Source organism: Yarrowia lipolytica, chromosome 1B (genome assembly GCF_001761485.1).
Source record: "Yarrowia lipolytica chromosome 1B, complete sequence".
Classification (NCBI taxonomy): domain Eukaryota; kingdom Fungi; phylum Ascomycota; class Dipodascomycetes; order Dipodascales; genus Yarrowia; species Yarrowia lipolytica.
Genome location: NC_090771.1, coordinates 1402945 through 1414882, shown reverse-complemented (window position 1 = coordinate 1414882; position 11938 = coordinate 1402945). Strand labels below are relative to the sequence as shown.

Sequence of the window (11938 nt, the reverse complement as noted above, 5' to 3'; positions counted from 1 at the left end):
AACACTCGCTACACCACCAAGCACAAGGTCAACGTGCAGGAGGTTGAGAGGTAGCACACGAACCGTAGAGCCGGAGCACCATCTACAATCACAACTGTACCATACTAACGACATTGCATCATGAAGAAAAAAGAGGAAGATGAGACGGGGATGGTGAAAAGGGAAGATACAGACGACACATCGACACAAGCAGTGGACGGAGCAGAAGTTGAGAGTAACGGACAAGGTGATGCCGGAACAGACTCTTCTCCATGGTCCATAGAGAGCGAGACAGTGCTGTTCAACTCGCTGTGCAAGTTCAAGCCCGTGGGCATCCACAAACATTTCCGCATGATTTCTCTGTCGGCTTCGCTGAACTACTATTTTTCCGAATCGCCGAAGGACGCGCCTGTGTTCTCTCACCAGGACGTGTGGGACAAGCTGGGCACTCTGTACGACCTGGATGGACTAGACGAACTGGAGTACGTGGCCGACAACCAGGATTCGGACATGGACGAGGATGAGGATGACGAGGCTGCGATTGAAGGGATCGCAAAGCGGTCGCAGATGAAGGAGTTCGTGCTGCCGTTCCGCGATTATGGGTTTCTGCAGATTGAGCAGGCTACTGCGGTTGCCAGTGAACAGTCTAGTCCAGCCATGTCGCGCGAGCAGTCTGTCTTGGAAGACGGACCCACAGCTGGGGATGAAAAGAAGGGCCTTGCTGACGATGACGACGAGTCCAGTGATCTGGATGAACTGGACGACGAGGAGATGAAACTGGCGGAAACCAAGATCAAGGTGGAGGGAGAGCAGCAGGAACGGGAGGAGAACGGAGGAGAAGAAGAGCACGACACCATGGAGGGTAGTGCAGAGCCCGAGGAAGCTGAAAAATCGGAGGAGGAAGGAGAAGGAGAAGAATCTGGAGAATCGGAGAGTGAATCCGGTTCGGAATCACAGTCTGACTCGGACGCACAAACAGGCCGCCAACGAAGAACGCGAGCAGCCACTGCAGCAGCTGTTCGTGGCCGAGGGACCTCAAAGGGCAAGACTGTTCGCGACAAAAAGTCGTCGCCCAGCACCCGTGCTTCCTCCGCTCCGAGACGGTCGACGAGACGGAAGGCGACAACGGAACCCGAAGATACAGCTACAGAACGAGAAGAGACGCCGACGCCGAAAAAGTCGTCTGGTGGGGTGAAGAAACCTGCTCCTCGGCGCAGCACCAGGAGAAAGAAGTGATGAGGTGTGTTTGAGATTGAAGGGGGGGAGGAATGTACGAGTACAAGATACCATATATAATGCTTACTAATGACATAAACATGAGCTTGGATAGCTGGGCTAGCTGTAGAAGATCTGTACTTTTAGTAGTTGGGATGGTACAGAAGAGCTTCTACTGCTTTTACTCACGAAGAGAGACTTGGTATGTTTACCGTAACTGGTAAAGTAAACAAAATCGTAGTGTAATTGCGGTTACTGTATGTGTGTACATTCGTGTATACATGACACAGGACATCGGAAGCCAACCACCACAACATGCTGGTCCTAAAATACTGTAGCACACGCCCTTGATTTTTTCGACTAGCCAGAAGCAATTAGCCATCCTTAGCGACTGTCTAATTTCCTCGGGCTGACACCTGTCAAATCTCCGCGGTACTGGTACAGTGCCGGTAGCCGAGGAGGTGTCAGATTAAGATGGAGTAACTGTCTCGTTCCAGTACGAAATTACCGAACGCCAGCGAGTGCATTGTACTCATACATTACTAAGCCTAAGCAGTGTAATTACTCGGTACGGGGTTCAAGCATATAGCCCACAGAGCGGACGAACAAACCCGTTGCAGGCACCACAGCTACGCATCTTACAGCGCATCTCCTTGCCAGTATGGTCCCATAATAGCTGCCAATGTTTGAAATGAGTGCATGTTTTGGTACAAGTATGGTGCACGTTGACGTCATGTGGAGTCTAGCCTGTGTTTTTACAGTGGTGGGTGTCCGGGCAGTGCAATGGATGTTGAACGAAGGGTCTGTGTGGTCAATTGGAGCTAATGGTACCGTAACGGCACTTGCTGGCCATCTCCAAAGGTCGCTGGGTCACGTGACTCCTCATAGCTAATTACATCTGTTACTTTACATAGTGTGACACGACTGGGGATGGTCGTCCATCATTCATCATGGTCTGCCAATTTAGTTGATACCGAGGAGCTCAACGTCAAAGACAAGAGTGGCGTTGGGGGGGATGAGGCCGGGGAAACCTCGCTCGCCGTAGCCGTAGTCACCGGAGATGGTGAGCACGGATCGCTCGCCGAGAGAGAGCTTGGGGACACCCTCGTCCCATCCTCGGATGACATCGCCGACACCAATGGTGGTCTTGAAGGGCTCGCCTCGATCTCGAGAAGAGTCAAACTTCTGGCCGTTCTCCAGAGTGCCCACGTAGTGGATGGTGACGGCATCTCCCTTCTTGGGGTAGGTCTTGCCGTCGCCGGGCTGGAGCTGCTTAACTGTGACACCCATGTTTGTGATAGAGGCGTGGAAGGCGCGTGTGTTGGTGAGTAAGAGAGGGGACTTGAGAGGGCTAGATCGAAGGCTTCTAGCTGTAAGTGATAGGGTCCGGAACATTGCGTCTGGTTGTGGCGGGCCTAGAGTATATAAGGTCTGTGAGGCATGGGCGAAATTTGACTTTTTTTCCGACACTTCCGACAGCTTCTTTGCACTTCCAAATCTTGCGGTGGGGTCAGGGCGGATTGAACAATTGGGCATATGTGCTGCTATTTTCGGTAGTAGAAAAACCAATTGCTACATATAACACCCGTCTGTATCCGGCAAGTTGTTTACTGCCTTTTTGCCATCTATTCTGCTTCTGTTCAATCGAATTGTAGGTCCACCCACCGCTATTTCCCATCTCCTCTAATCGACCTAAACTCTCGACCATCTGGGCAAAAGAGGGCAAAAAAAGGGCACAAAAAAAGGCGACAATAGACTTTGGACACCTCTCATGTACTATGACGATTGCCAACGCTAGACCATATGTGGGGAGGTCTAGCCGTGTCGTCTAAAGGGGACAATGAAATGGAGCCCGCGGAGGAGCATCTTTTTGGCACGATTGTTTCATGATCCCTTTGCGCTATAACTATTGGAAGTGTCCACTTCGTGAATGCAGACCACCATTCGCCTTAACTACCTAAACAGGAAGTACACGTCTCTCTACAACTGTCTTCTCCACAGACTCCGTATTGGAGTTGACTTTGTTTTTTTAAGGGCACCACTCACATCACTGCAACTCTGCAACTCTAGCAAGCCACCTTGAGCAACGTGTGCATCACAGACAGACACCAGAACACGTGCCTGAGAGAGGGGGAGGGGGCCGGCGTGTTTAGCGACATTTAATCTGGATCACGTGACGCAAGTTCTGATTTTTTTTCTTCTCAACCGACGAGTTTCTGCAGCTCTGTTATCTGCTCTGATGCCTCCTATAAGTACCTACTGTACTTGCTTGTAGTTACAGTGCAATACACCTTGGCTAATTTATATATACTCTACTGGCCCAGAGACACAGTGTCTACACCCACCTACACAGCCAATAGCCGCACGCGGCTTCCCAAAGCGGTTTCCGTGGCTGCACTGCGATATTTGAATGCTGGAAGAACCCCATGGTTATGGTATATTCAGGGGTACAAGTGGAAATACGGGACCTTATGGATTGTACCTGTAATGCTGTGTGTGTTCTTCCAGCTTCATCATTGCGTGTCTGATGGTTGTCCGTATCTCTAACGTGCTTGTACTCTTCCATTAGCTCATCTCACTGAGTAGTTGTACTGTTGCTACTACAAGTAGTATCGCAAGAGTGGGCCATGCAGCGGCTTACATACTGGTAGACCAAGTGGCTCTCGCCTTATGGTCCCGTCACGTAATACACGCTGTCTCAGATGTCTTGGCTAGAGTCCCTGCTTTGCGAGCTACTGTGGAGCTTCGAGTAGGAGCTCGGGACGAATACGAAAACAACGCTCAAAGTTGTCTACTTGTAGACAGCCAGAAAAAGTAACTGCTTAATCTATTCTCGGACTTATCAACAAGTCCAGACATAGCCTCAGAACTTGTGATTATTCTGATTGCTATCGGCGGATAATCCATTTACAAATACTGTATTTACCAGTCGGGTAGATATGCCCTTCCGATCATTCAAGAAGATAAAAGATATAAGAATCAGGTGTATTGGCAACTGTTTCAAATCTGAACCAGTAAGACAACATATCGTCCAACGAGATTACATGGTTCCCTTTGAACAAACGCAAGCCCCAAGTGCGTTCTCGAACCGTTTAAAATCACTCCCATTCAATGCTCGATACTGTCGGACTCCTAAATCACGTTGATCTCTACTCTGAATAGAAGCATAGATAATGCATGCACCCAGCAGTGGAGGCCATAACACCCTGACTACTGAGTACAAGTACTCACTTGCACTTGTACTTGTGGTACACTCGCTCTAACCCGTTTGTAAACACCACCATAATCATCAATCGTTATTCATTTCTATAGCCTTAAACCCTCCTCCGTTCTCACATCCTCAGATACGTCTCATAGGTTCTGGCATCAGCCCGAATCTGACGATCCCCAGACAATACACTCAACGTCTTTCTATACACGGGGTCGTACACCTTGATATTGGGCAGTTTGAACCACGTCAGACCAAGACCAGCGTTGGGGTTCTCTTGATGCACCAGTTGGGCTGAAATGAGCCGTCGGGAGAACGGCAGTAGACGCAAGGAAAACTTGCGGGGACCGTCATATAGGAAATCCGCAGGCGTGTCCTTGGGAGGAATCATACCAGTGGCAGCCACTGGTGCAGTAGCGTCTCCCAAAGTCATCATGAAGGTCAGAACATGAGCAGTCGCATTCTCAATGTAGTAGTCCATCTGGAATGACTCTCCTCGAGAAACGGAGCCGTTGGGAAGATGGGCGATACATCGAGGTTCCAGAATAGGCAAGGTCAGACGAAGAGGGTTGGCGTCATACTCAAAGGACTCTTGCAGTTCGGCACCGTGTCGCTTCCATCGGATCTGAAGAACAGCCTCCACGGTGACACTTCGCACCTCCAGATCTTCTCGATATGTGTCAAACTGACAAGTGGACAAGAAAGAACCATGCCCTGAGTCGGAACGAGACACCAGGGCACCAGTCAGAGGGTCTCCTAGCTCAGAACAAGGTTCCTTCACAACTTCACACACAGAATGGTCGCTCTTGGACACAAACATGAGTTTGGCGGAGACAAGTTCCAGAGGAATCTCATCTGACTCAGCATGGCCCTGGGCATAATGTGTGATACGGGCATCCACTCTCCATCGCTTCTTGATGATTGGAGAGGGTGATTTCTCGTCACCTTCAGCAGGAACAAAGAAACTGGGCCAGTCGTCAGGATGAACAGCAGGTGACACAGAGAAGCCAACCACCAAGGGTCGGTGAAGCTGACGGGTGTACCCCTTGTTGAACCGGATCGGCGAGTCAGGATCACCTAGATTATATATGGAAGAGAACTGGAGGTTGACAACAGCAGCAGGGACAGAGCCTGCAGGACCGGAGATCTTGGAATTAGGAACTTTAAGAGAGAACTTAAAAGTGGCACTCTCCATTGATTCAATCTCCTTATCGCCCTCTTCATCCCAGGTAAGCACTGGAGAGTCTTCAGGAAGGTTCTTGTCTGTTCCATCTCTCACATTCCAGGCCACCTTGCAAGCGAGACTCATGGAAATAGGCCCAGACTCGTTGTTGGTGACAACTAGAGCTCCAGAAACAGTTTCTCCAAACAGCAGAGCAGTAGGAAGTTGCAACTCTGTCTTTAACTGAGCGGGCCGAGGCAGAGTACGAACCATATGATGGCTCTCAGTGGACACCAGGGCCCTGGATCGCACCACGCCGTCCTTCTTGAAGAACCATTCAACAGCCCGTGCAGACCGTTCAATCTGTAGCGGCACCTCGATTCGGAAACCGGCAAACGAAACAATGCATCCCGTGCAGTACGCCTCTCCAAGGGTCTCAGGTGAAATGGTCATCTGGAACCGCTTGGTAGCGCCAGTGAAGGTCAGATTTGCCTTGTAAACAATCACCTTGGAGCCGTTTCGAGTCTCTACTGAGGGGGTAGCAAGGTTGGCAATAGCTCCGTCGGCCAAGGAAGTCTCATCATGCTCGATACAGACAGGATGGAGAGTACCAGACAGCTGCAACCATAGAGTGGAGAGGGTCACCTGGGAAACGACTCGATGAAGCTGCGACGTAAAAGTCAGCTGACATCGCCCAGGAACCTTGAGATGGAACTCGGACTGCTCAAAGCAAAAATTAGCCTTGAAGGGTACGTAGCTGACAGCTCCAATACCCATGTTAGCTGCCGTGAAGTCAGTAGTGGCCACTCCGCTCAAACCCTTGCAAAGAGTATTGATATGGCAGTCGAAGGGCACTCGCTCAGAATCATTGCTGCCAAACTTGTCACTGGTGAGATACACAGCACAAGCAAGAGCAGCCTTGACATCCTGGGCTTCTCGGTACTGTTCACAGAGTGCAAGAAGACACTGTTTGAGCAACGAAGGCCATGATGACTTGGCTAGAATGGCACCAGCAGTCTGAAGCTCTTCAACAGAAGACAGCAATTGACCCAGACGAAGATGTGCAACTGCAAGGTTTCGTGTTCCTCCACCTCCTGTCTTTCGAGAGAAGTCGGCAATCACACGCTGGTATAGATCAGCAAGAACGGACGGCTCAGCCCGACGAGTCAACATGCCCCCTTCAGACTCAGTCGACTCCGGGGGATACGGGTCACGCGACGGGTCGTCGAACGCCTCATCCTCCAGCTTTTGGCGTCGCTCAATGTAGTCGATGGCCTCTAGATACAGAAAGCCGGCTCTAGGAAGAGTGGCAGCTGCTGTGGGGGTCAAGCCAGGTCCAGAAGTAGCAGCAAACGGCGAATCTGTTTTGAAAAAGGCTGATTTGGACACGATCTCTGCCATGCCTGCAGTCTGGAGAGCCATCCAGCCCAAATAGGCAGGTGTTTGTGCGTACTCAATCGCAGATTTGTAACCCAGTTTTTCCGCAGCCATGTTTTTGACTGTCTCAAGATGCAATCGAAACTTTCGAGTAGCAGTTGAAGGGTTTCCGTAGTACAAGTAGAGCTTGGCGATCTTGAAAGCGATAGTATCCAGCAGCCCACGAGCCTGTTCCCACCGTAGAGTACGTCCTAGGGGATCTCCCGAGGGAGTAATAGACACAGTAGCAGCCATTGAAGACGTAGATCCGTTCTGGACAGCTTCAGGTCGTGGCCAGATGTTGTCAAAGCACTCCACCAGGGCCTCGTATGCTGTTTCGTACGCCTTTGTAGCAGTTTCCACGTCCTGTCGGAACTCCGTCAGGCATGCTAGCTTGTACGAGTATCGCACCACCCATCCCATGTGTGTTAGGGGCAGTGTATCTGTGAGCTGGAGCAGTTGGTCGTCCAGCGACTGTCCTCCTGCTTGTTGAGACTTGAGTGAAGGAATGGAAGACGAGTTTCTGGTGAGCTTTCGTCGGATTCGCTTGGCCACATTGTTGTAGAATTCATTGGCGTTAGCCCAGGCCGTTTGGCACACTGTTTCACACAGGGTATCAAGTTCCTTCTGTGTAGCCCCAATCGAAACAGCAGTCAGAGTAGTCTTGTTAAGTCCCGTTTGTTTTCTCAGCTGGTTGATGGCCTCATTGACGGCTGTTTGAGCTGCTGGCGAGTAGTCGTCTACGACCATGACCACCACTGGTCGCAGGTCGCGTACACTGAGCTGGCTTTTGAGGGCCAGAATGTCCTGACTCAGAGCCTCCAGAGACATGTTTTTGACTGTATCTGGCGTCAGCGAATAAAAGGACACAACTGTCGATGGTAGATGCTGCGTATACTTCTTGAGCCACTCTGGCGAAATGATTCCGTCAGGGAACAGGTCCGAGTCCGAGTTCAAGGGAGACAAGGGCGAATGGCCATGCTGTTGGATGTTGATTTCAAAGCCCTCGGAGCCGATACTCGGCGTGTTGCTGGCACTGGCCAAATCTGTCTTGTTGGACTTACTTTTAGGCAAAATGAAGTCGTTGGCAATGGGCTTGAGATGCAGGAAGTGAGGGATCATCTTTCGAGAGGCACGAACAGCGTTATTACCATTCCAAATCAACGGGTACCCCTGCGACTTACTTTCAAAGCCGCCCAGGAGATTTTCGCACAACGCCTGAGCCTTGACATTGTCGCAAACTGGCGGCAGAAACCGATTGAGCACTTCTCCCTGAGTAGTGGCACTGTTGGGAGCTCCACTGTCGGAGGTGTCGATTTTCAAGGAGGCAAATTTGTCGGCTACGTCATCGGAGAACGGAGTCAGACCCAAAAGACCCACCAGCGGCGTTAAATGGGCCACATAGTCCTCGGGATAATTGTCCATGGTGAGGTGAGCGTATCTCAAGAGTGCTTGTAGATGATGATGTGTGTTTGGGAGTGACGTGCATAAGGTGTGAGAGTTGTATACGAACCAGGCCTACTGTTAGCTTAGCTGGCACGTACAATTTACACTGCAAATAGGGAGTACTAATGATCTAATTTGTTTGGATGGGTTGTGAAAAACGGCACCGAAAAATGTCTTCAATTCGACCCTCTACTGTACTTGTACTGTACGATTACACGGCCTATCAGTGAAACTTATCATGAGCTTGGATTACTCTAAACTGGACTGCACATTTTGTTAAGAAAGTGGTCTGGCGATGAAAACTAGGGCAGAAAAAAATAAAAATAGGGCTCCCTGAAACATGAAAGAGGAAACGGTGATATTAAATGTAGAGCACAACTGAAATACAATAACAAGATTTATGTACTGTACGAGAATGAGTGCGCGAGTGTCATTTATATATGCCACTTGAGATGTACAAGTATGTACAGCACCCACAGATCGATGCATGCACACTTTCTACTTGAGCTTACTGGGGAGAACTGTCACATTCCAAAGGCTGTTGCAATGTTGCAACAGAAGACTCATTAAAATTGAAGACCAACAGATCCACAGACTTTCGGTCCGTTCAGGTTATTCATTCAGCCCACGCTCAGTTTAAATCATTGTTCATCATTCATACTTGTACTATAACTTACTCGTTCTTGAAGTTGGGCTCTCGCTTCTCGGCAAAAGCAGCCATGCCCTCCTTCTGGTCGTGGGTGCCAAAGAGACCGTGGAATCGGACTCGCTCAAACTCGAGACCGGCTCGGAGACCGACCTCAGCGGACTGGTGGACAGAAGCCTTGGCGGCCTGGACAGCCAACTGGCCGTAAGAGGCGATCTGAGCAGCAGCCTTGACGGACTCGTCAACGAGCTGGGCGGGCTCGTAGACCTTGGCGGCCAGACCCCAGTCAGCAGCCTGCTGAGCAGTGAACATCTCTCCGGTAAGAATGTAGTGGTTAGCTCGGTAGAGGCCAATGGCTCGGGTGAGTCGCTGGGTTCCTCCAGCTCCGGGAATGACACCAAGCTTGATCTCGGGCTGGCCAAACTTGGCCTTGGCGCCGGCGTAGATGATGTCGGCCATCATGGCAAGCTCGCATCCACCACCGAGGGCAAAGCCGTTGACGGCAGCAATGATGGGTTTCTTGATGTTGGCCATGTTGCCCCACTCCTCGATGAAGTTCTCGTTGAGCACGGAAGTGACGGTCTTGTCCTTCATCTCCTTGATGTCGGCGCCGGCAGCAAAGGACTTCTCGGATCCGGTGAGAACGATGGCGCCAATGGTGGGGTCGGCATCAGCAGCCTGGAGAGCCTCGTTCAGCTCCTTAATGAGAGGAGTGCACAGGGCGTTGAGGGCCTTGGGCCGGTTGAGGGTGACGAGAGCGACCTTGGGGACGGGGGTGGAGGTCAGGATGTGCTCGTACTTCTTGTCACCAAAGGTCTGGGCGGGAGCAGAGGAAGAGAAAGGGGTGGTCTGCATTCGGAGGGTGGGGGCCTTGGTGACGACAGTGGGGACTCGGGTGTGGAAGCCAATCTGGGCAGCTCGTCGGGTGGCAGCGGTAGACATGGCTCGGACGCCAAGTCGAGAGGAAGATCGGATGGTTCGGAGCATCTGTGTTAGTAATGTATGTCGTTGTAGTGTGGGGTGCTTGTGGGGAAGTGGGGTATCCGACTCGGTCTCCGTCTGTGCGTGTGCATACAGCCTGTGTCTTCTTTCTGGCTTTGGGCCAATTCTTCGGGCTCAGATTTCTTGCTGCCTTAACTCTTCTTACCCCCCACAGCTAGGCCGCCAGTGTCGTGACCTGGACAGCTTGTGTTCTAAGACATTGGCGCTAAAGAGCACTAACGCCGTGGGGAAAAGCTCTGTGGGGGTGGAGCCGGTCGAATTGGAGGTGCATTCGCCTTGTGACACTGGTTTGGCACCAATTGACCCATCACCATACTCACTTCTGTTCTGTGGTGGACTGTTTCTCGTGCTAGAGAGGTGGAAGGAAAAAGACCCGGAACGTTTATATATAGGCTTCGCATATAGGCTTCCTGCTCTCCACACAGTGCTCACATAAGCTCCTTCCACTGCCGAACTTGGTCCGAGGTTTAGGTTGGCCGGGCGTTTAACGGGAGGGATTGGAAGCAAGACTGAGGGCAACGAAAAGTGGGTATTTGGGTCACGTGACCAGCTCACCCCCCACCCGACCCTGTGTCTACCTGGAACAGAATCCGCTTGTCTGGCGGCTAGTCATTTGTCTTTAAATTGCCAGCAATGTCTGATTGAGTTTGCTGGTCTTGGAGGACGAGCTACCAGTGCTGGACATGCACACTAAGCTTTGACCCTGCGAGTGGCCAAGATACGCTCTGTGAGAGGGAGGGAGGATTGAAGCCAGAAGGTGCGATTGTACCAAACAATTATGTTCAAGGATAGAAGCAAGTCGTTTTTGAAACTGCTGCGATCCGCTTCGGTGATGAGATATGGCTTCAATTAAAGCAATTGGGGAAGGGAGGTGATGGACATACATACGAATGCGAATACGAGGTCTGGTATCGTACTTGTATTGAACGGATGCAAATATCCATACTCGTATCGTACTGTACTTACCCATACTCGTATCGCATCTACTTATTCATACTCGTACCGCATCTACTTGTATTCATACTCGTACAGTATTTATTCATGGTCTTCAATGTGGACTTGCGATTTTAAAGAGAATAAAAAAGGGGGTGGAAAGGGAGTTAGAGAAGAGAGTGAAGTTCTCAAATCTCAAATCGCTGTCTCTGACGCTTTGGACCGGATGTTGCGATTGACGAAGCATCTCCTGGTGGCCTATTAGCAGGACGGTACCAAGTTTCAAATACTCAAGTAACTCACGGTGTAATTGTTCAACTAATCCCTCAAAGTAGATAGCTCCATTAAGTTTTTAAAATCATAAAAAGAATAATAAAAAAATAAAAAAAAAGTAGTGTCAGGGCTATAGACGGACCTCGAGGAATACATACATAAACGGTTCCAGAATTAAGGAGGAGCGCGAAAACCTGTCCAATGAAACGATACAATAAGAAAGATCCAACGGTGGAAAAATATCCACTTTCTTACATACAAATATATTAAAATTTCGAACGATTCAGTAACTGCGACTCGTGTTGCCCTATAACTCAATGGAGGCTGTCTTTTGTTCCGGTCTACGATGGATGTACGATGTACGTGCGACACGAGTGTCCTACAAGGGGTAATACATCTAGACTGGCAATATTTTACAATAGCTATAGGTACATGTTTTTTAACCTACTCTTGATATACAAGTAGCCACAAGGGAGAAAACATCCTGTAGAGGCTGTACTGTAGATACTGTTGATACTGTAGCCGCTGTAACCACTGTAGCCGCTGTACCACTGTAACCACTGTAACCACTGTAGCCACTGTAATATTAACCCGACACGTCTTGTTTGGCTGCGCCACTGTATCATATCATATCGTGCAAGTGCACCGTTCGGAGACG

The 11938-nt window shown here is 50.1% G+C and overlaps 4 protein-coding genes across 4 annotated transcripts; 1 reads left to right on the top strand and 3 right to left on the bottom strand.

The window, feature by feature from the left end:
• Window positions 1-120: 120 nt before the first annotated feature.
• Window positions 121-1215, top strand: YALI1_B14147g (uncharacterized protein; the record flags this gene model as incomplete). The annotated part of the gene is made up of 1 exon (XM_500722.2): window positions 121-1215. The coding sequence occupies one exon, from the start codon at window positions 121-123 to the stop codon at window positions 1213-1215; it is 1095 nt and encodes a 364-aa protein (XP_500722.2).
• Window positions 1216-2157: 942 nt separating this feature from the next.
• Window positions 2158-2730, bottom strand: YALI1_B14121g (uncharacterized protein; the record flags this gene model as incomplete). The annotated part of the gene is made up of 1 exon (XM_500721.3): window positions 2158-2730. One exon carries the CDS (start codon window positions 2728-2730, stop codon window positions 2158-2160), a length of 573 nt encoding a protein of 190 aa, XP_500721.3.
• A 1796-nt stretch (window positions 2731-4526) lies between these two features.
• On the bottom strand, window positions 4527-8405 carry YALI1_B14064g (uncharacterized protein; the record flags this gene model as incomplete). Its single annotated transcript, XM_500720.3, has 1 exon — window positions 4527-8405. The coding sequence occupies one exon, from the start codon at window positions 8403-8405 to the stop codon at window positions 4527-4529; it is 3879 nt and encodes a 1292-aa protein (XP_500720.3).
• Window positions 8406-9099: 694 nt separating this feature from the next.
• Window positions 9100-10475, bottom strand: YALI1_B14044g (uncharacterized protein; the record flags this gene model as incomplete). The annotated part of the gene is made up of 2 exons (XM_500719.3): window positions 9100-10059; window positions 10395-10475. The coding sequence occupies 2 exons, from the start codon at window positions 10473-10475 to the stop codon at window positions 9100-9102; spliced, it is 1041 nt and encodes a 346-aa protein (XP_500719.3).
• Between the last annotated feature and the right edge of the window lie 1463 nt (window positions 10476-11938).